The sequence below is a fragment of the Rhodamnia argentea genome, chromosome 10 (genome assembly GCF_020921035.1).
Source record: "Rhodamnia argentea isolate NSW1041297 chromosome 10, ASM2092103v1, whole genome shotgun sequence".
NCBI classification, from domain to species: domain Eukaryota; kingdom Viridiplantae; phylum Streptophyta; class Magnoliopsida; order Myrtales; family Myrtaceae; genus Rhodamnia; species Rhodamnia argentea.
The window spans coordinates 9,938,790-9,962,732 of record NC_063159.1 but is presented as its reverse complement, the minus strand read 5'-3'; the positions used below and the strand labels follow the sequence as shown (position 1 = coordinate 9,962,732).

Below are 23,943 nucleotides of genomic sequence, written 5' to 3'. Positions count from 1 at the left end.
GATCTAACGATCGATATCTAATTGGAGTTTTTGATCTAACGGTTTAAATAAACCCTACAACTCAAAGCCCTAGTTTTCTCTATAAATACATCTTTATGCCTAGGGTTAAGGGAGATTCATTCAGAAAATTGAGATTCACGTGAGATTGAGGGAGATCAAAAAAAAGGCACAGACGGCCGAGAAAGGGCAGACGCGAGAAAAGGAGAACGAGGTGCGTTTGAAGCTGCTGTCCATAGGTGTTTTTGCATTGAATTGGTCCGAGTTTTGTCTTGCAAACTAAGGTAATCCTTGTATACTTTCAATCTTAATTCAAGCATTTTTTGATCTTGTTTTTGCTGCTGTTTTACACTAAAAACCGTCGTTGTTTCATGCTATTTAATGCTAAATTCGCCATGGTTTGATGTCTGATTTTTACTGACATTAATGATATGAAATTGCTGCTGTTTTTGCCTCTGTTCAATGTTGCTATTCGCTTTATTCTCATGCTGTTTCGCTGCTATTTTCTTGCTGAAATCATTGTTGTTTTAACGTTGAAATTCCTACTATTTAGGACGTTTTTGCTGCTGTCTTAGGGAGGAAATTCTTGCTGTTTATGATGTTTTTGCATGCTGTTAATTGTCGAAATTTGTTGCTGTTCATGTTGATTTTTATTGATTTTCCCGCTGATCTTTAGTGCGGAATCAGAAGTCAAATTCATTGCTGTTCGGATCTAAAAAAAATTTTGTTCTCTAGGCGCTTGATGAAAGTTTTTACTCAGCATCTATAAATCAATCCGAATTTAAATTCACCGCCTTCCGAACCTCATGTATGTGCGGATTTTGCTGCTTGATTTTGATTTCTCTCTTTCTGGCGACTTTTTCTAAATCCGTGGACGTGCTGAAAATCACTTGCTCACTTCTTTTTTTATTCAATGGACGAGATGACTCGTGGATATTCGGTTGCTTGCCTTGATTTGATGTCTAGAATTCTGAGATAATCTGAATATTCATCCTATCTCTAAAAGATTGAGCACAAAATCTTTCAGAATATATGATGGCTAAATCCGAATATTTCATAAGTGAGGATATTCCGATTGAAGATTTCAAATGTCTCTCTCTAAAATTTGGAGGTTATCTGAATCATCGAACATCCTAAAGATAATCTTTCTTAATTTTAGGAGATATCAATCCTTTGTGGATAGGAGCCTATCTCCTTGAAAATTCTGGAATCTTTTAGGGATTCCCGAAAATTCAATAAATATTTGAACATTTTTAAACAAAATTGCCTATAATGTATGCTCCCCGGTGCCTAGTACCGTCGAAAAATTAAATCACACGCTATGCCTATGATCTTATGGGATGGGATGGTGATTTAAATATAGAAATTCGTAATCCGCCCTTTGCCGAGAAGGGACGTTGTATTTCTATATATTTATCCGCATACCGGCTTGAATGTTCAAGGATATAGCGGATAAAATCTCGCTCCGGCCCGGATCTTCGGGAATGAGAATATTTATCGGAAAATCGGATTTAAAGGTATATTATGGGCATTTTTGTTTAATTTTGTTTAAATTCATCTGTTTCAATTCAAAAATTCAAAAAAATAAAAAAGGAAAAATTCGAAATAAAAAAAAAAGGGAAATCAAAATCACAAATCATCAATCAGGAAAACGGATTTTCATGAAATTTGGTATCGAAAGGGTGTTAATTAAAAATTAACATAATCAAGTCCCCGAACCCTAAATCTTTGGTTAGCGTAAAATAAAGTATTCTCCCGTACTTTATTTAGGTATCTAATCTACCTACCAAAAAAGATTAGTGGCGGCTCCTAAATCAAAAATCAAACCTAAGTTGCGAATTAGTAGGGCTTGGGAGAATCCGTATTAGGTTAGTTAATTCATCTAATTAACCTAATAATCCATTAACCTAAATTAATTTTTAAGTCGCAACAAAAAGTTGAACTTGGCCAATGTGGCAAATTTTTTTTCTATCGAACATTTAAGTTCAGGAACTTCGTAAAAGTGAACACTTGAGTTCCTTAACTTTGTAAAAGTGAACAACTAAGTCGTTCTAATAACCACCGGACGTTGGTGTGACTTTGTCAAACACATACTTAGAGCTTAACATCATGAAACTCACCAATTGCACATACTCCAACAGACCAGCAAAATGGTGCTTTGTTAAATTAAACAGCATCCCCTTTAACAACCAATAGTCATCCATAATGTACCAATAACACAGAAAGACGCAACCCATTGCCATAAAAAACAGAAACCTCAAACAACCAAACCCCCTCCCATCAAAAACAAAAAACCCTCACAGGCTTTCCATATATCAGCACCTATTAATTTCTTATTCTGTTTGGAGCAAATTGTCCAGTTGGGTGTGCTCATTGACAGGGATGACATTGTGTTCAGAGTTTCCATCTTCAATAGTTATATCGACATCACCACTACAATATGTACATAACTTTCAGCCATCTAAATCACCTACTTCACTCGGCAACTCTATTGTTCAGTTCAATCCATTTTCTATTTTTGGTCTAGTTGGTTCCTTCACTCACTCCTACAAGCCGATTCTATTTTCTTTTAACCTACAAAAAACGCAGCATCATTAAAGTAATGCAACAATGACCAAAATGAATGTCACCAGCTGAACCACAAACCACTATCCAGCCATATATATATTTCATCACTCGTATGTCATCTTCTAATGAAAGGAGACCTCTTCGACTATACGAGCAAAAGATGACGAGGCATAATGCGTAAAAGAATTGTCTTCCCCCCCACCCCAAAACCCTCCTTGCATGATCAAATCATAAAGGTTATTCATATGTAAAGATCTTAACCTAATGCTCACAGCAAAGGACATGTAAACACCGATTACTTGTTTAAACCTAAATACATACTCTCTACAAATGCAATACAGGCACGTACAAAAGGGCTTCACCATATGAGGTCCCTTGAACAGGAACAACTTAATGTTACCCCATGATACTATTACACAAATGAAACAAATGGATGAACTTGCGTAAGGATATGACACACACCTACAAGGGTCAAAGTTTCTAAACCAAAATAGGAAATCAAAGCCTTAGCAATAGAGACTAGCAGATAAATTTTCAAATAGCACACAAGAACTCAGAGTGGTCATCTCGGATAAATTAGCCCAAGCATAGCATCTCACTAAGCAGAAAGTTAAGCCATAGTTAATTGCCGTTAGGCTATAATAAAAACCTACAACCACATGATTAAGCAGTCTAAGACATCACCATAGAAAATTACATGCCTAAGATGCATGTGAGACCAAACAAGAAACGAGTTTCAGTGCACATCAATAAAGTTTAGTCAAATTTGTCTTCTTGATGATTGAGAAGTATCTTGTTCACAAAGTTTTACCTTCTTCTTAAGTGCTCGAATTCTTTTATCAATATCTTCACTTAGGCAGTTGAGATTACTTCCCTCCCGTGCATCCGAGGAAGAGATAGTTCCAGTAGCATTTGCGGATGTAGTGAGCTCATTCATCCGAGTTGTCAGTGCTTTAACGGATTTTTGTTCATTAACGTAAACTTCATATTAGCACTGTGTTCCCTATTCATCAATGCTCCCACTACATATGCTTAAACGTTTTTACCCCTTTCAAGAGCAGCCTGCAATAATAGGAGAATTAGTTTGGTTCCGCCATTGATTGAGGGAAAAAGGATTCATCCGATTTTCTCTACATATCTACACAAGAATACATTCAAAATTCAACCAAAATGCTCATGCCACATGCGTACTTATAGAGTATGACACTCAATTATCATAAAATCAAATTTAAGCATTATTCGGACTATGCTAATGATACCAAATGTCGTATCTATGGGACAAATGTCATCTGGATTTTGGAGTACTTTATGATGCAAGAAGCACTAACTTACGAGATATATGACCCACTTTCGGAACCTTATATTCACTTTCTTCAACAGAACTTGAACACTCACCTTTACACATTCAATATATTATGTGATACATGACAACTTGAACACTCACTTTTACACACCAGCAGCAACCCCTATTGTGGTCAATGTCGTTTTCCCCGCTTTTACACTCTGTCAAGAACATGATATTGAATTTTATTTCACTCATTTCTCCATTGAACAGAAAAAAAAAATTTACTAATCTTTACCCCCTAACTTTGGCTCTCAACAGATGGACAAACATGTTCTTTTTCCCGCTTTTACACTCTGTCAACAACACGACATTCCTTACCAAAAACAAAAAAAACAACACGACATTGAATAAGATTTCAATTATTTTATCGTCAATGGACAAAAAACAACAAACGACTAACATTTACCTTCGATTAACCGAGATTCGTTCGCGTGAGAAGCCCCATTTGCTTGAGAGCTTCAAACATCGAGGTCGATTCAAACACACGATCCAGGTCGATTCAAACACAACAAATGACTAACATTTACTTTCGATTAACCAAGATTCGTTCGCGTGAGAAGCCCCATTTGCTTGAGACCTTCAAACACCGAGGTCGATTCAAACACACGATCCGGAGCGATTGATAGACCTTTGCTTTCCGCTTGAGACCTTCAAACACCGAGGTCGATTCAAACACACGATCCGGAGCGATTGATAGACCTTTGCTTTCACCGTTAGAATGGAAGCCCCAATTCGCGCGAGAAACCAACACACGTGTTCAGAGAATGATGAACACATATTTGCCCTAATTCTCTCCCCAATCTCTCCATTTTGCCCTAAATCTATCGCTGCATAAGGTAGACGTCGTCTCTATTAGACAAAGAAATGACGTCGTCTCTTCCCGTCGACGTGGATAACATTTTTCATGTTGGCAAATTAGGCCTTTTCCAAAAACTACATGTACGAATTAAAAACTAATTCAAATTTACACATAGGATGACTGGCCGGAATTAGCACTCAACTGCACATTTTTACTCCGATATGGCACTCAAGTGAACGTTTTAAAAGTTATGGCACTCAAGTGAACGCAGTACAAAAGTTATGGCACTTTTAGTATACTTTTCCCCAAAGATTAGGAAGGATTTTCCTTTCCTCGGACAACGGTGTTTCAACGTGTAATTCTTCTTTATGTAATCTCACTTTGATGCTTCAGTTTTTGTCCGGAATGGAATACATTAAGAAGAAGACCTTCATCACTTTATATATATTTTTTTTTCCTTTTTTTCCATTTCCAATCCGTTCGGGAACCACTCAATCGTGTGAAAATTAAGAAAAGTCGAGGGCTCCCTCGTTTTTCAAAGCAATTCACAATCAAACATGTTTCGAATTCGACCAACAATGAGGAGACGTTGTTTGGTGGCCAAGCACTCGACGGTCTCTTTCAAGGCCTTGGCGAGACTAAAGACAACGTCCAACCTCGTCTCCGGACAAGATCAAGACGACGACGACAACGCACGCGATGGTCAGATCCAAAGCCCATATTACATTACACCCTCTCAATATTAAAAATAATGTTAAAAAACTATCAAATGTCACCGTCTCAACACAAGTTGAGGGGCTTGTAAGATTTTGCAAACTCTTCGGGGAGAGAGAGAGAGAGAGAGAGAGGAACTTTTCTTGGACACTCGTTAAGCACTCGGATTAGCAAAATGAAATCAGAAGTTACTTTTTGCTTTTTTTTATGTTAAAAATTGAAATTTGTGGCGCCTCTAATTCTGGAAAGTTTGCTATATACATTGTAGATACTTAATGGGTGTTCGAGTAAACAAGGAAAAGATGGATTTTTTATTGTGTTGGTAATTAGAGGAATCTTGGGGGCACAAATTCATGGCTGAGGAATCAAAGGGTCCCAATCTGGTGATTGAAAGCGAGTGGCCGTCGTTCGAACTGCTGGGTTTTAAGATTTGAAGTGTAGAGAGAAGATATACATGATAAGTTAGATTGACATTGCAAAAAATACTGATTTTGACCAGGGTAGAATCGGAAACTTGGAGGATCAAATTGGTGGGAACTGATCGGTTTCAAATTCCATGGTATGGAGGGTAGGTTTTAAGTTCTAAAAAATAAAAAAATTATTCTAACGGGTAAATTCCAAGTTTCCGGTAGGTGGAACGTGGAGCCGGAATCTGAAATCTGAAGCAATTTTTTTTATTTTTCTTGGTATTCATCTTATCCTATGGTATTTCATTATGTCTGTGTATTCCATTGTGTCCGATTATGAGTGTGTAATTCGAAATCACTTTATCATTGAGACTTTTACTTTGTTAATATTTCATATTTTTTGTATGTCTAAATATGAGTTCAATTCGATAGATTTTAACAAGAGGTGATCATTAAATATGACCTAGATTGATCCTGGAATCAACCCTTGAACTTTTAACATGGTAGGTTTCAGTTTTCAAAGTATGCACAATAAGTTTCGGGTTTCATAAAATAAGAAACCTGTATAAACGATAGATTCCAAATTCTAGGTAGAATCTGCACAGAATCCAAAATCTCTCACAAATACCCACAGAAGAAAAGAAGAAAGATTTATGTGATTTACGGGCGTCTCCGACTCAGCATCAAGCGAAAGAGAGAGAGAGAGAGAGAGAGACAGCAGAGACAGCAGAGTCTGAGCGTCTTGGCATGGTGTATAAGTGGGTGTATCTTGTAATTTGGGAAGAGCCGGCAGTTTTGTAAGCATATATGTGGCATTTCAATTTTTCTCTTTTCAATTTGATTTCTCCCAATATGTTACCCCCAGAGAGAGGGGGGAGAGTAGTTTGTGTGTGTGTGTGTGTGTGGTGGTCGGGGGGGATAGTTTGGACTGACATCAATATTGCTTCTCGATGAGATCCTGGTCTGATTGATTTTGAGATGGACAAGTGAATTCTAATAAAGAGAAATGGGCAAGTGGGCTAGATCCCACCATATCCGCGTGCGGGTGCGCAATTATTAGACGCACTTTACACGCTTGCACAGTCACCAATAATTATTGGCATTAATCAACGATCGAAACAGTGCAACTGTACACATAAGAGTTGCAATTATTTTATTAAATTTATTTTTTGAAATTTAATTAACTATTTATGTCCAAAAGTTGCAATCTTTCATACAAGGCAATTTTTTGGACAATGAAGAGTTGTGTCCAGATAAACTATTTTATGGACAACGAAGAATTGTGTCCGAATTAACTGGACTTCAGACACAAAGCGATGTATCCGAAATTAACTATTTTTTGGACACGAATAGTTGTGATCAAATGGCACTTTTGAGACATGAAAAGTTATCTTCTTTCAAGTATTTAAATTGAGTAACTCTATTCATTTTCAATATCTTAACTTCTGTTTTTGTTTTTTCTAAAAGACACACAGCCATTGTTTCTCCCGAGAGATCCTGGACAAATATCAGAATTGTTATCTGCTATTCTTTATCAGATGTTTACCGAAACCATTAGTAACGTTGTGGGCAAATAAATCCTTAAAGAGAGTGTTATCACGCCTCAAAATCTGATTATGGTGTTCATCTCATTCAATCATATTTTTCAACACCTTCGGTAGCTCAATTTCCAGTAAAATTGAATGAGGGAACTAATTGTCTCTCTCTCTCTCTCTCTCAATCATCTTGTTTCTGAGCTCGGTTGTGAATGGCATCGTGTTATTTTCTTCTCTGTTCTTTTTCTGTTTCGTATGCATGAGAAAAATAGGAAAAAGATGCATATCTTTTTGGTCCTCTGGTTTATCTGGTTTATTTTCCTACAAATGAGGCTGCATACTAGGATGCTCATAGCATGTCTGATCTGCTCTTTGCTGGTCCTTGTTATCAGGGCTTGTAGTTGCTAATTGCAGGGTTCTTTTTCGTTTTTCCCCCCTTCTTCTCACGCATCTATACCTGGCAAGAACTCTTTCTGTCTCTCCTCTGACTTTTCCAGCTGTGCCTCTGACCATCCGAGATAATTTCGCTTTTCTGTTTAGTTATCGACTCGATTTTTTCACATCACGCTGGTTTCAATATTTCCAAAGGTTCATTGGAGTGCTGCTTCTGGAACAGGCTTTATCATCCAGGTGATTCCAGCTTGTATGATCCATTGCATCCCCATCTCACTCTCTTGATCCGCATCGCAGGGTTTCAGTGAGATTTGGCTACTGAAACATGGAGGGTGGCTATGGAACTCCGAATGGAGAAGCGGCGGATCATAATGGCCTCAAGCTGATCAGATACTCTGCTTACCAAACCTGCACCAAGTTGTCATCAGCTTGGTTCGACTTGAGAGTGTTCTATGTTCGGATCAGTAATTTTCAAGTTAATGACTTGACCCCTGAATCGCTCACTCCTAATCACACGCCTTTAGATCCTGAGACTCTACTCGAAGTGAATGCCACTAGAAGTAGCATATATTCGGATGGAGTCTCGTGCCTTCTCAGGGGGGACAGGATCGATAAGAAATCAGAAGAGGCCACGTTCGTGAGCACTGATGCTATAAGGTTGACAGGGAGTGTGAAAATCGAGTTTTTCGATAGAGATGATCGAATTCTCTTGGGGGCTTTGGACATGTATTTTAGTAATGGCTCCACGGGGGAATCAAAAGGCAATACGAAGAGATGGAGCATGAAATGTCAATCCAAGATGGCGGTCGGCAATGGCTTCTTGAAGGGTGAACACAACATGGGACTGGAGTCGAGGCCTCCCACTACTGAGGTTCATGTCACGTGATGCTTTGCGGGAAATCCAATAATTCTGATAATACATTGCAGATTAGCTTGCGGAAGAAGCACACTTGGAAAGGCATGCTGGATGCGACTCCTGAGGACGAAACTAGTGCATTCCATAAAGATGAGTCGCCAGGACTGGACTTACAGGTCAGATGTTAATCTCCTCCTCCTCCTCCTCCTCCTCTTCTTCTTCTTCTTCTTCGTCTTCTTCTTCTTTTTGCCTTTAGATTTTCCTTAATATCAGAAAATGAATGCAGTCCAGCGTCTTTTCGTACTAGTTTTAAATCTTTGGAGCACGCTTCATTCCACAACTTTAGAGTAATATGAGTCCTATGTTCAGTTCATCATCTTTCCATTTGTATTCCTCATTTGTTTCTGAGGGCCTTTTGTAATTCACATTGCGCTCGCTTATTGTGTGCTTTATGTGTCGGGCTTTCTTTGCTCCATCAGCTTGCACATGAGCAGGAAAGTTCATTAGGCGCAACTGTTGACTATCAAAATTTTAGTAGTTAGAAATTAGCACTTCACTTCCTTGCTGATTCTTTTTCTTTTTTTTCAACCATTTATTCATTTGCATTATTTTGGTGCGGTGGGGTGGTGTGAGGTAGGGATAGCGGGAGGGAATGGATGCCGTCCTCCTCGCGGTTTCTATCCTTAATCATAGAGGTACAGGAACAATATCTCTAGGTTTCATGCTGTTACGGCTGCCAACATGCTTCCAATCCTTGGACATTTTTTTTAGCAGAAGCCCCATGTCCGTTAGATCACTGACGCTTGACAGAGTATTGGACATTATCATGTAGTCTGGGAGGACACGCGACACTATATGTTTTAAAGGAAATTATGTCCTTTCTGGTTTGTCGCGTTATTTTAATATCCTTCTCTCCGGGAAGACCATCATATGGGAGCCTCAATTGACCTACAACATGGCCAACTTTATCCACATCTAGGACCATGCCTATGTAATATAATAATTGACAACAATACCCAATGTATTACACTTACTGCCATGATGTTTTCGGTTTCGAATCCTCTGTCACTGCCCATACCGTTCCTCTGATTTATCGGCATATGTCGTTGTCCTTGATAATCTACAATCTTTCAGGAGATGTACTTACATTAACATTAGACAGTTTCGTGCCCAAATGTTTAATGGAATGAGTTCATAAAGAATTTGTAACATTTGTAATTGGCTTGATGAGAGGTCCGAAGCCCACGACTAGGCTAGGGTGTCATGAAAACTACGTTCCGGTGTCATGAAAACTATGTTCCAGTGTCACACGGTATGGCATCCGACTTTCAAATCCCTCTGGTGTTTGGTTACCCATAGATGTGAATTTATGTCATTAGGTAGGTGCCTTCACCTTCTGAGAATACTGAGGAATGTCTCTACACCCAAGTGCAGGGCGGTTCTCTCTCCTCTAGCTTAGATTATCGGGCCCCTAGTTGCAGATAATAGACTTTCTCTGGGGTTTGCAATTTTGTACTTTGTCTCCTCAAAGGATGATATGCTGGTTGCAAAAACCTTTTTTGCGTCTTTGTTTCTATTTCTTAGTAGTACCATGTTCTTACTTCGGTCAACGCATGCTTTTTTCATAAGGCTTGCTCCTTCAAGGATTCAAGAACAATGCGCTGCTTGTAAGTCTATTAGGTATATCTATACTTGTCTCGAGCTGCTTCATACTTTGTTTCCCTTGTTGTGAAATATTTTCCCCTACAATCTGAACGAACTTGCTCAATCACCTGCCCTTTTCAAGTTGCTCAATGACCTGTACAGAAAATCAATGACATAACCCTTAAAACTTGAATAATTCCCATAACATCCTAGACCGTTATCAAATGTTCAATATCGAAATAAACCCCAAAACGAAAATCACACAAGAAATTGGAAATAAGTCCTACACGCAAAACAAGAAATCCAAAAAGTGAGCATCAAATGACCTCAGTATAACACCAAAACTCATAAGACCAAGCAGATCGCTAATCAGAAGATACCTTATTCAATCCTGAACAGAACAATGGAGTGAAATGAATACAAACTAACAAGCAGGAGGAGGAGAAGAAAGTCACCTGTAAATTGGATCAACGACATAATCCGAGCAGCTTCTTTATCTGCAATTACATCAATAGGATCATTTTTTTATTCATCTGTTCGATCTCAGGAAGGGGACAAGGAAAGACAAAACATACCAACTTTGTTGAAACTCTGGCATTCTCTACATCGTCAAGCTGAAATTAGAAAAAACAGTCGTTCTCACTTACTAAACAGGTGGTGATTGGCCAAACCAAGGAAAATGTTGAAAATAAATTATTGCAATCGAGCATAAAAATAGATCAATGACAAAATGTGCAATCATTTTGGACGGACAATAAAATACTTACACTACTAAACGGCTCAAGATCGCGAAGTTCAATAATTGCAGGCGCTAACCTCTTTGAAATTCCCTGTAATGGATTACCAAGTTCAGTTCATGCAACTTACAATAAAAAGTTAAGGCAATCATTTTCTGTAAAATAAGCTACTTACATATAATTGAGACAGCTCTTCCCTAACAAAAATTGGAAATGAAGACAAGCATAAGTCCATTAGAAAGGTTCTAAAGTGCAGCGAAAAATTACGATGTGAAATTGTCCAGTAGTGCCTCAAGTAGTTGCCACAAATACATTTTCACTCAAAGTTTAACGAACTTAAGTTTACTTACTTGCTACTGTAGTTAAGGACATTCAAGTAAGCTTGAACGACAGCATCCTGCAAGAAAATTTGTAGCAAGTGAATTAGCAAAACAAAAATCAAGTATTTAGACAGTGAAATTTAAATGACAGCATCACATCAACACATGTGAAACATATACACATCCAAGTGCCATATCCGAGATTCCATGCCCTAGGTCAAGGCATTGCCCTGACTTTCAACTAGCGCTAGTTCGAAATCGTCAAAGAGAAGCATTAAACTAGTCCCTTGAGCACTAAAACCCTTTTAGAGTGATCCCAAGGGATGGCTCCTACCTATTCAATATCTTTTCTTTTCATCAGAAGTATATCTACTCATTCACCTACCGGTATTCCCACAACAAATTTCCATAGCCCAATAAACTCATTTCGGGAATTAAAAAGGCCTAAATCACAGCAATTCAACTATTCCTACGTTTTTTACAAAAAGAAAAAACTATTTATACGTTGATGAAGATCTAGAATCAATGCAGCACTGTGTCACACTGACAAAGATTAAGTCAACACTCACAATTCTCCCCTGGAAGTGAGCATCAGATTGCTTAAAAGACTCGTCAGGTTGCTTCTCAGATGGTTGTTGCTCACATAAAGAAGCATCTTTGTCTTCCCATGGTTCTTCTCCATCATGTCCCTTCTCCCCCCGTGGTTGAGAGCGTTTTGACTAGGAAAAGGAAAAACCAACAAAGATGAATTATCATAGTTTAGCAGAGTGCATTAAAGTCAATAAATCATCAATCAAATTTTATTAAAAGCTTAAAGGCACGCATGTAACACAAAATGAAGTGAAGATCCCCAGTACATGTCATCCAGCATTCAGCAAGACCTCAGCAGGAATTACCATGCATGGAATGAGAAGTGAAATAGAACACACCATCGAGGCATTGAACCAAAAAATCTTAACTATAGAAAATCTCCCATCCCAACTGCATTGAACTAACACTGATCTTACATTAAAATGTTAATCACTTAACAGTCATATTTATTCGATTTTCATTTGCACCACATACTGTGGACATGAAAGTGGCATCTATCCCGTCAAAACAGCATGAACCGACATTGGACAGTTAATTTGCATTCACCAATGTCCTAGAGCACCCCACATTTTGTATAATCAATCCACATTATCAATTGAAGTTTGAATCATGAACTAGGAATGAGTGAAAAAGAAGATAAAAACCTCCTCAAACTTCTTCTCAACAGACAATTTGTTTTCAGCTACCATGTCAAAGTAATTATCCTGATTCTTCCGGCTCAAAGTTTTCACGTTTTCCAAGATCTTAATCTAGAACGTAAAGACGATAAAGTGAATGAATGTGGCAGAAAATTGACTATGATTGGACTGTCTCAGAAATTTTAGAAAGAGAAATATACGAAAAAAGAAACGGATACCTGATCATGGAGTTGCTCAACCACAAGATGAGCCCCTGGCTCTCTAGGACATGTAACATTGTCAGAAACCAGTTTGGCTTCAATCAGCATTGTCGTTAAACAATCGACTTGTATGGCACTGCTGATTTTCTGTAGAATAACAGAGAGGAAAGGAAAACATGTCAAACAACAAAGGGAATAGAACTACAGGGAAAGAAGTAAACGCAAATAATTACCTCAGCTTCCAACTCCATCAATAATTTCTTGCACTTTGCACAAAAAGGTATCGATACCGTGTCTTGACATGACTCATCAAAAGGAAGAGATGGATCACTATCCTGCCCAGCTCTTCCAGGTTCAAGATGAGAAACCTCGAAGTGGGGCAGGGAATATGCCTAATATTGATGGAAAGTGACTTTCAGTAAAGCAAGGAGATATCACAATTGAAAAATTTTGAAAGCATTACTCGTAGTTTAGAAATAAGCATAAAGAATGGACTTCTGAAACATTATTACAAACTGTAGGTAGAGCGACAGTTACACATCATCGTGACTCGCGATTGAAGAATGTTCAAAGCATTACTTGTAGTTTAGGAAGTGTCGAACAGTGATGGCAGGCAAGGAGATTATTTGCACTTCCAGCAAAAAGCAGATGAGAAATTAGGGGCAGCGAGGAGAACATGAAGAAATGTGAAGTGAGACAGAGCAACTGAGAAGCGTGATCAAAGCAGTACCTGATTGAGAATCTTCTGCACGGCTTCATCATTGAGGCCGTTTTTGGAGGGGGCAACTTCATCCTGCTCTGCCGGAGCTTGGATCAGCTTACGCTTGGGATTAGGATGATCGCCGCGTCCCTCGCGCACGATCGCGTCTTGATCTGCCCCGCGGTACTGATTGTGAGGATGATGAGGCGGGGGCGGGTGGTGGTGATACTGGACGGCGGAAGCGTGGGGATGGGGGAAATGGTCCTGCATCGGGAGCAAGTGGAAGGGAGAGCTAGGGCTGGGGGGATCGACGTGGTGGAGGGCGGCAGGAGGCGGAGGCAGCAGGATGGAGAGGCGGTGGTGGGGCGGAGGGTGGGGATCGGGGCGAGAGGAGGAGCCCCGGGGGGTGATGTCAAACTTGGGAGCGCAGGCGCTGAGGCGGCTGAAGGATCCGCTGCGGGAGACAGTGGGATCAGAGAAAGAAGAAGTGGAAGAGTGAGGTTGAGAACCGTAGGAATCTAGGATTTCGAAGGGGGACTCCTGATCCATCGGGGGTTCGATCGGGCTCGAGCAATCGGGGCGAGGGGAGGAGCCCCAGGGGGCGGGTTCGAACGCGGGAGCATGGGCATTGAGGCGGCTGAAGTATCCACTACAATAGAGAGTGGAAGTGGGATCGGAGGAGGAAGAAGTGGGAGAGTGAGGTTGAGGATATCCGAAACCTTGAGCCATTGGGGCTTTTTCTACCATTTTCCGAAGATCCTCTAGTAAAAGAGATTGTTCACCTGCCAACCGACGAATAAGTTCTCTGAGCTTGAGCACCCTCTTCATCCCAAGGGCCTGAGAAGCAATCAAAGCAATTTCCATCCAAGAGAGTTGATTGAAAAATGAAAATCACAAATCTCCACGAAAAGTAAAAGCAATTCAGAAGCGTGATTTGCTGTCCACCGAGACTTACCAACCCAGACTCATAAAAGTACATAAAACGAACTCAGATCACGTGAGTTTTGGAGAATATAGACGACAGCATCACATCAACGCATGGGAAACATAATACACATCCAAGTGCCATATTCGAGATCTCAATGCCCTAGGTCAAGGCATTGCCCTGACTTTCAACTACCGCTAGTTCGAAATTGTCGGAGAGACGAATTGAACTAGTCCCTCGAGCACTAGAATCCTTTCAAAGTTATCCCGAGGGATGGGTCCTAACAGAACAAGGGATGGGTCCTAGCTATTCAATATCTTTTCTTTTCATCAGAAGTGGATCTACTCATTCACCTACCAGTATTCCCACAACAATTCAACTATTCCTACGTTTTTTAACCGAAAAGAAAAAACCATTTCTACATTGATGAAGATTTGAGTCAACACTCACGATTTTCCCCTGGAAGTAAGCATCAGATTGCTTAAAAGACTCGTCAGGTTGCTTCTCAGATGGTTGTTGCTCCGATATAGAATCATCTTCGTCTTCCCATGGTTCTTCTCCATCATGTCCCTTCTTCCCCCAGGCTTGAGAGGGTTTTGACTGGAAAAAGAAAGACCAACAAAGATGAATTATCATAGTTTAGCAGAGTGCATTAAAGCCAATAAATCATCAATCAAATTTTATTAAAAGCTTAAAGGCACGCATGTAACACAAAATGAAGGGAAGATCCCCAGTACATGTCATCCAGCATTCACCAAGACCTCAGCAGGAATTACCATGCATGGAATGAGAAGTGAAACGAACACACAATCGAGGCTTTGAACAAAAAATCTTAACTATAGAAAATCTGCCATCCCAACTGCATTGAGCTAACACTGATCTTACGTTAAAATGTTAATCATTTAACAGTCATATTCATTCAATTTTTATTTGCACCATATACTGTGGAAATGAAAGCGGCATTCATCCCATCAAAACAGGAAGAACCGACATTGGAAATCTTACTGGAAGATGTCAGTTCTACAAGTCATTTGTATTCAAGATTCTTTTTGCATCAAAAGCAGGCGAGTGGCAAGTGGCATTTATTCAGCCAAAAGAAACGATGAACAGACCCTAGATTCCTAAATCGAAAATATCAGCTTTTATCAGCGATTTTCCATGCATGATTTTCACATCACAGTGCCAAGCTTCAAGTGCTATTTATTCAGCCAAAAAGGGGACAGGCGGCATTTGAAATGTGATCAGTTTTACGATGTCTATCTTTTTTTACCGTATATTTACTTATATTTGTCGACCAACGCTTTCATGCAACTAAAGAAGAAAAGTAGGAAAAGATACCCCGTGTCTATGAATTAAACGGACCCTTGGGCCGCTTCTCCAGTTCCCCTCATCATTTAGCTCTTCAACCTGCAATAACGGGACATGTACATTTTAATTATGATCAGAACATTATACATTATGATGCACCTTATTGATAGATGGAGTACTCACTGCTTTCTCGGCTACATCAGCGGATTCATATTCCACAAAAGCATGCAACTGCAGAAAATATAGATCGTTAGATATTAAGGACCAATCTGGATTGACTTTTACTTTTTGCTTAATCTAATACTCACGGCTCATGCACTTTGATTCTATTCACTCCGAAGCTCCTTAAACCTTCATAGCACTTAAATGATAACCCGTAGATTCACGTGATTTTTCATTACAGCTTGAAATTTGAATGATATTCCAAATAAACAGGCCCTAAACTTTCATGAGCACACTTGACTACGAAAGAGCATAAGACAATATTGATTATGCTTAATCAAAATTCAACGAAATAAAATGCAGATGGTAAAAACTTTGTTGACCCCCAAGAGAAATGAACACAGAGAGAAAGGCCACCAGACACTTCATCAATCAATATTTTTAAACTATATAATAGAAACAAAAAATGCTATAATGCGTAAGTTGCTAAAGAGTCACACACAACAAAAATAGAATGCCTACCACTACAGTGATTAGAGTTAAACACGATGGAAAATCAAGACAATGATATAAGGTTTGAAAATACTCGTTCATCTCCTGAGAGTGTGTGTGAATACCTTGTTAGTATAATGCATTCCATCAGCCTTTCCTGATCTGAGTGCTGAAGAAGCTCCACCATAGGAAGCTTGAGGTTGACGGATACGAATTGCCTTCGGACTAAAAAATATGACTCATTCAAAATATAGTATTCAGAAGATGGAAATTTTTCAAAAGAAAAGGCACTTTTGCAGCCTCAATTTCCTATAAAAAGATTTTTACTACCTCCCAACTGCAGAGAAAAGTTTCATAAGGTTCTGGTGGCAATGATCTTCTGGTAGGTTTTCTCCAATGACGACTCGTGACTGCATTTTCAAATAGAGTAAATAGGAATGATTGAACAATTATGGCCTATCATATCACTCGTTAAAAGGAAGCGAACAACAAGAGCCACGGTTTCATCCAAGACAAGAACTGAACATTAGAAATAAGAAGGCACCATACACCAATTATCATGTAAATCCAATTAAGTAGAACAAAAACTTAATCCACTCCACCCTTACATCACCCAACCACAAAGAGAGAGAGAGAGAGAGAGAGAGAGAGCAACCAAATTAACAAAATCTCCAGGTACTGGCCTATGCTCAAATACTAAAGGGGTAAAGATGAGGAGAACAAAAAAGGTAAACGTACTTGCAGCTCCTCCACGTCTGAGTCAATCAAAGGATACCGCCGTTTAACTTTCTTCCCATCTTCACTAACTACCTGAATAATACAGCAAGTCAGAACAATCAAGTTGGAAGTGAAAAATGAGAAATAAGATCAGAAGAAAAAAGAAAGTGCTTCAGTAGACCATAAAGTAACAATGGAAACTCACAAGTTTTGACGAGTTCTGCAAAATAGAAGAAAGCTGGGAATTGCTGGTAATGAGGGCTTTGATCTTCTTGAAGGAAGCGACAACAGCTATTGGTACTATAAAGAGAAAGAAGAAACTATCAGTACCGCATCACTTCAGCCAGAAGAGAAGACTCTCTAGATATAATTAGCCCCTTCGACACCAAATGCTCAACAAAGAAGTTAAGCGACCATATAACAAGTTCAGAAGAATGACTTATGGCACATAAATGTCCAAGTAGTAGAGTAAGGGACTTGTATATAATATAGTAACACGTCCATAAGACCTAAATCTACAGATCTCACCATATCCTTCAGGATCATTGCTGATGAACCTCATCAGGTGGTCAGTGGTAGCCAGGTGTATATCACTGAAATAATACTCCACCTACATAGGAAGCTTTTAAAGCATTAGGGCAAAGAAGGTAAATTCCCAAAACAGCTTAAGATGCTAAAGAATCACGTGTGCGATTTGGGAGAAGAAGTAATGTGTGCAAGGACTGAAAACCAAATCCAATTCTCCTTAACCAGCAGTCTGAACCGCACACAATGGGGCATGAAAAAGTGACGCCCCTGAAAGTCGTCAGAACTTATGACTTAAGTACGGCCTCCACACACAGGAAGTCTCAAGAAGAACAGAGAACATGTGAAAGAGGACTATTGGGAAATGCAAATTTTGTTTCTACGTGATTAACTTCCATGGAACGACACACTCCTCATATCAAATGAACAAAACTAAATTAAAAGAACCAATGCACATGAGAGGCTACATGCACTCAAACCCATGAGATTCCCGGGGAACAGTCAGCCAGGTATAAGCTATTGAGATGGATGCCGCAAGGGCCCATTGTCATAATTCATGAACAAAAAAGAAAGCACAAAGGGAAACACTTCCTAAACAATTAGGCTTATGATATGATTGAAGGAGCATCAACTTATTAGCAAGGTCATACTTAGTCCATATTGCACAAAGAGTGCCAATTCATATCCCACTTATTTGTGGTCCGACTTACTATTGAAAACTTACGTCCAACCTGACCGGACATGAATTAGATTTTCATCAGAAGAGCAATATTATTTGACGGTCAAAGAAATAGCCACACACAAAAATGCACCAAATCAATCGGGTTCAAGTGAATTTGTAACCTTCGATGATTATCACAAGTAAACATCATGACAATTTTGGCCAAGAGCACATGCAGATCAAGGTTACTACCTGATTGGGCTTGATGAAAAAGAGTTAATCAGAGGTTGTTTAATCAAAGTGGGCCAAGGCGTGGCACATACCAAAAATGTGGTACGCCAAGAAATAGAAATAAGCATAAAGAATGCACTTCTGAAACATTATTACAAACTGTAGGTAGAGCGACAGTTACACATCATCATGACTCGCGATTGAAGAATATTCAAAGCATTACTTGTAGTTTAGGAAGTGTCGAACGGTGATGACAGGTAAGTAGAGATTATTTGCACTTCCAGCGAAAAGCAGATGAGGAATTAGGGGCAGTAAGGAGAACAGGAAACAGAGCCACTGAAACGCGCGATCCAAGCAGTACCTGATTGAGAACCTTCTGCACGGCTTCGTCGGAGAGGCCGTTTTTTGAGCAGGCACCTTCATCCTGCTCTGCCGGAGCTTGGATCTGCGTGTGTCTTAGATTAGGCTGATCACCGCGTCCCTCAAGCATGATCGCGTCTTGATGTGCACCGCGGTGCTGATTGTGAGGATGATGAGGCGGGGGCCGGTGGTGGTGATACTGGACAGCGAGAGCGTGGGGATGGGGGAAATGGTCCTGCATCGGGAGCAAGTGGAAGAGAGAGTTAGGGATGAGGGGATCGACGTGGTGGAGGGCGGCGGGAGGCGGAGGCGGCGGGATGGAGAGGCGGTGGTGGGGCGGAGGGTGGAGATCGGGGCGGCGAGAGGAGGAGGCCCGGGGGGTGATGTCAAACTTGGGAGCGCGGGCGCTGAGGAGGCTGAAGGATCCGCTGCGGGCGAGAGTGGGATCGGAGGAGGAAGAAGAAGCGGGGGAGTGAGGTTGAGGATCGGGAGACTCCTCAGCCATGGGCGATCGATGGGGAGAGAGAGAAGAGGAACAGGAAGAAGCGTCGTCTTGTTCCTCCGATGGTGGTAGCGGGGCGTGTGGCGGGAAGCTCCTTCTATTTATCAATCCTCAGTTCATTTTGTCCTTTGATTTTGATTTGCGGAGGCTAACGTCGGACCTCGTATGCACGTGGTTCATTCCGGAACATTCTTTTTATGCCGATTCTTAGATTTTTTTTTTTTTTCTTTTTACATTGTTTATCATTTGCGAAATAAATGCACCGACTTCCAAGCAAAATGCAACCTTACGTTTATAAACAAGAAAAACTCCTCGTTTTTCTAATCCACACACTATGGAATGCTACTACATTCAATTGCCATGAAACATATCTAGCTAAAATAATGTCCACTAATTAGATTTCAAAAGCCACACATGCATACATCACTGGATTGACAAGGAAGAAGACCAAAACCAAAAGAACAGAGTATGTGACTCAATGTGCGCTTTGCAGGCATGTTCATGTATATATATGCCTTTGCTCTTCGTCCATGAAGGCACTGCACCTCTTGCTGTTCGGTCCTCCTGTTTCCCTATAATTTGGCAAGGGGACCCTGTTCGAACTCATCTTCCACAAGCATCTTGTAGTGTCTCTTCACGTCCTCCACGCTATTGTTTTCGTTGATTGCTCTTGCCAGATTTTGCCAGCGGCGGTTAGGGGCATCCTTATCGTATATTGCCAGCGCATTCTCGAACAGCTTATTTTGCTTCGCCGTCCAAGTCAAGCGATGACTTGTGCCTCTCTCTCTCTCTCTCCCTCCTTGTTCTAGGTGCCTCTCTCTCTTTATTTTTCTTTTTTTTTTTCCTTTTCTTGTTTTGGGTGGAAAGAGAGGTTTTATGAGTTGAAGCTCAAGCGAAGAAGGAAAAGTGGTGCTGCCACTGCAGGTGCATTGCTTCCCTTAATATACTGGTGTAGGGAGAGAAAGATTAGGCTCTTTTTTTTTTTTTTTTTTGGTCGGAAAAAGATTAGGCTCTATTGAAAAGGTAACATTGATACAGATGAATCAAGAAACGTCACATCCCCTAGAAATCCCAAATTCTAAAAAGGTAACATTGACACATTTGAAGTATGTTTTTATCTTTTTAACTTATTAATTCAAATTAAGTCTCATTTGTTCAATTTACTAAATCAAATTAGATTAATATATGTATAAATAATTTATGCATGATTTATCAAATTATAATATGGACTAGATCAATTATAACAAAAAAAAAATTAAAAGAGAAAGTCAAATTGAAATTGAACAACAAGAACATCAAATATATTTTCCATAGATAGAAAACATTACAATTACGAGCCATACACAAATGTGCCCAATAACTTAAAAATGGATTACATAATTGAAAAATACAAAGTCATGGAATTTGAGGCGTAGTGCAGTCCATTGCCATTTTATTTGCAATACTTTTCCTAAGTACGTTCATCTCACTAGCCTGCACATTCGATACACCATCAACAACCTCTTCTTCAGTAGACACATATGAATAGTCGGGATCACCATAAACGGAAAAGTTTCTATCCATCCTATCTTGGTCGTGAATATAATTGTGAACAGCGCAACATGCAATCACAATGAGTGCTTGCTTCCAAATTGGAAAGGAAGGCATGTGTTGCAATATAAAGAACCGTTTCTTCAATGCCGCAAATGCTATCTCAATTACGTTCCGAAGTGAAGAGTGCCTATGGTTAAACATTTCTCTTGTTGTTCTAGCCACTCTCCCTCTACCTCTATAATCATTCAAATGATACCGTTCACCTTTAAACAAAGTTAAAAATCCTGGAAGTGCTGCATAACTAAAATCTACCACGTAATATTTGCCTATAACAATGTACAATATGAATTTGTTATGAAATGCAACCGCAATATGATCATAAGCAAATTATTGCTGATAGACAAATAAAATACCCGGTGGTGGTCGAGGAAAATTCTATTAAGGATCTTTGAGTGCGGCCGAGGGCACTCAACAATTGTTGGTTGACCCTTCCCATCCAACATACACGAAGGTAAATTTCATGTCAAAGGAGCAAGCACATAGCACATTCTAGGTGGTGGTTCCTTTCCTATTTTTATATGGGATCCGCTTCGATATAAGCACGACAGTACTAATGTGTGTACCATCAATAGCACATATGCAATCCCGTTATTTTACAAAAGTATTATGTTATACAATAGTATCAATTACAAGTACTTGATGATGTAAACTTAATATGGAAAACATACCTTAAAGTAGCGTGAGTGGCTAGAATCTAGCATAATCTCCTCTGGGACCACATCAAAGAAAGGTGCTTTGATGACTTCATTTGAAAGTTTGATCATCGCTTTCAACACTACAGTGAAATACCCGCTAACTGTTTCTGGAGAATGTTGGAATCTCTCGTATAAAGTTCTCATAGAGAACTTGTGACCAATCATCAATAAAAAGATACCCACTTGTTCATCCACCTTAATAAACCAACTATCTTTCAACCATCCATTTTCACTCATTAAATCACATAGATTCAGAAAAACATGTCTTTCCAACTTAAACGTCTCGTATATTCTATTCGAGTGTCCATGAAGAATCTCGCTTATCCATTCGACTCTCGTTTGTTTACCGTCCCCGCATGGTTCTTTCACGTGCAAGCACTTGTCCATCATCCGAGCATAGATCCATGCACGTATTATCGTAATATCAAACTCATTCAAGCATGTTCTAACTGGAGCTAATTATCCAAGAGACACAATGCTTGATTCCTCTTCCATTGTACATATACCATCACACAAATATAATGACATTAATGTAGGTACTTAAAAAAACAACACAAATTTTACGCAATCTATCATACTCATAGCAAATGTAAACAGCAGAATCTCAACATGAGTATCCTTATAACCAAACAACAACCGGTGAAATATGTTTGTCACAAATTAAAAAGAAACCGAACACCACATAACAATTTACAATACATTTCCAAACATCTACTAAAGATTTCGTAGAAGTGCATTCCTCCTTTAAAAGGTGCTTGTGTTGAAAGCCTCCCTCCATTCAGCACTAGCATGTGCTTTGTCCACTCTTTTGGTGTAAAGACCATTATCCAACTCAAGTATATCAAGTAGGATAGTAACCACAGCAGCTACAGAATAAGGGTTCACAAGTAGTCGTGAGGTGGGCGAGGATGACTTGATCATATCTTCAATGGCTTTGCAGGTCGTGGTTAAATTGTACTAGATGCTCTTTTTTCTTCTCTTGGTATTCGTAGTCATATCCAAGTTATGATTATCATGAATTGGAGTACTAGGATTGGCAGGTGTGAAGCTTTCCTCATCAAGGTGGTGATCACCAAAACCCTCCACAAAATCATTGCCATCATCTTCACAGTTACCATCATCCGACAGTGGCAAATTTTGGCCGGCTCCTATTGCTTGCTCCCCAAGAGCATATGTACCACCAAATATAATGCACAACTCGGGATAGACACATGTGAGGGCTTGAATCAAAAGAGGAGTCCGAAGGGAAGAAGTGCTCATGCTCCAAAGTCCAATAGACACATGTGAGGGCTTCCAAAAGTGTTTCAAACTTGTTCTAAAAAGTGTTCCGAAGAGCAATAAACAAGTTTTTGTTGTTCATTAATTTTGCTTCAAAAGTGTTCTTTTTCTCAAAAGTGTTCTCCGGAACACTTTTGGAACATTTTTTTATCATACGCGTTTACTGTTCCAAAAGTGTTTCAGAACACTTTTGGAATAGAAACATTTTCCAGGGAGTGTTACCATACGGACCCTAGGTGAACGAGTTCGTTATTAACATTGTGCGAAGTACCGGTAGACTTAGCAAGAAGTCAAAGCTTCCCCTTTGTGACTCCAAGCATGGATAATTACTATATCACCCTACTCAGTCCATATATCTTCCTTCAAATGTCAAAGGCTCTTAACTTTCCTTCATATATTTTTCTTCTCTGGAGATAGTGAATACGGAGAGAATATACAAGGAGGATTCCTCTATCATATCAGAGAACTCCTTTCCCTATCTTCTCTTGAGCCTTTTAGGGGCCTGCTCGAATTCAATATTAATGCTATATGAGGAAAATTTGGAAAAATAGGGAAAGTAATATTTTGATGGGAATTTTCGAAATTTCCAAATTGTTTTATTTTGTAAAATGTGAGAGGAGGGAAAAATCTTCTAGAATATATGAAGCTGATTTTTTTAAGCCGCAGTAAATATACAACATACCATCCACATAATACGGCTTTATATAGTGATTTTTATTTCTAATTTTGGACATGATATTTCGCCTTTTAAGCTTTAAGATTTGATTTTCGAATGCCCAAAATATGTAACAGTGCTTTGCGGGAAATCACGTCGATGAAGCATCGTTTCTCGCAAATTTGACAAATCTATCCATCTATTTCTGGATTGGTACATTGAATTCTTTAAATATTAAATAATTAATATGCATGGAAAGAAAATTTGTGGTATTATTGCGGATGTCGCCTTCTACGATTTAGAAGTAAATTAAAACACGCACAAAAGAAAAGGTGAAGTTTTTCATTAGTAGACGTAGGGCAGGGTTAAACAAATTTAAAAAAAAAAAATGGTGA

General features: G+C 39.4%; 2 protein-coding genes across 2 annotated transcripts; one reads left to right on the top strand and one right to left on the bottom strand.

Annotated features, from left to right (window-relative positions):
- The first annotated feature begins 6,456 nt into the window (after positions 1-6,456).
- Positions 6,457-8,665, top strand: LOC115739286 (uncharacterized protein At1g01500-like). Its single transcript, XM_030672293.2, has 2 exons — positions 6,457-6,627; positions 7,982-8,665. The coding sequence occupies exon 2, from the start codon at positions 8,084-8,086 to the stop codon at positions 8,642-8,644; it is 561 nt and encodes a 186-aa protein (XP_030528153.1). The 5' UTR covers positions 6,457-6,627; positions 7,982-8,083; the 3' UTR covers positions 8,645-8,665.
- A 7,153-nt stretch (positions 8,666-15,818) lies between these two features.
- On the bottom strand, positions 15,819-19,330 carry LOC115739256 (la-related protein 6B-like). The gene is made up of 7 exons (XM_048271803.1): positions 18,827-19,330; positions 17,577-17,658; positions 17,254-17,348; positions 17,070-17,141; positions 16,662-16,741; positions 16,457-16,556; positions 15,819-15,908 (listed from the first exon to the last, which is right to left on the bottom strand). Exons 1-7 carry the CDS (start codon positions 19,328-19,330, stop codon positions 15,819-15,821), a joined length of 1,023 nt encoding a protein of 340 aa, XP_048127760.1.
- Positions 19,331-23,943: the final 4,613 nt, after the last annotated feature.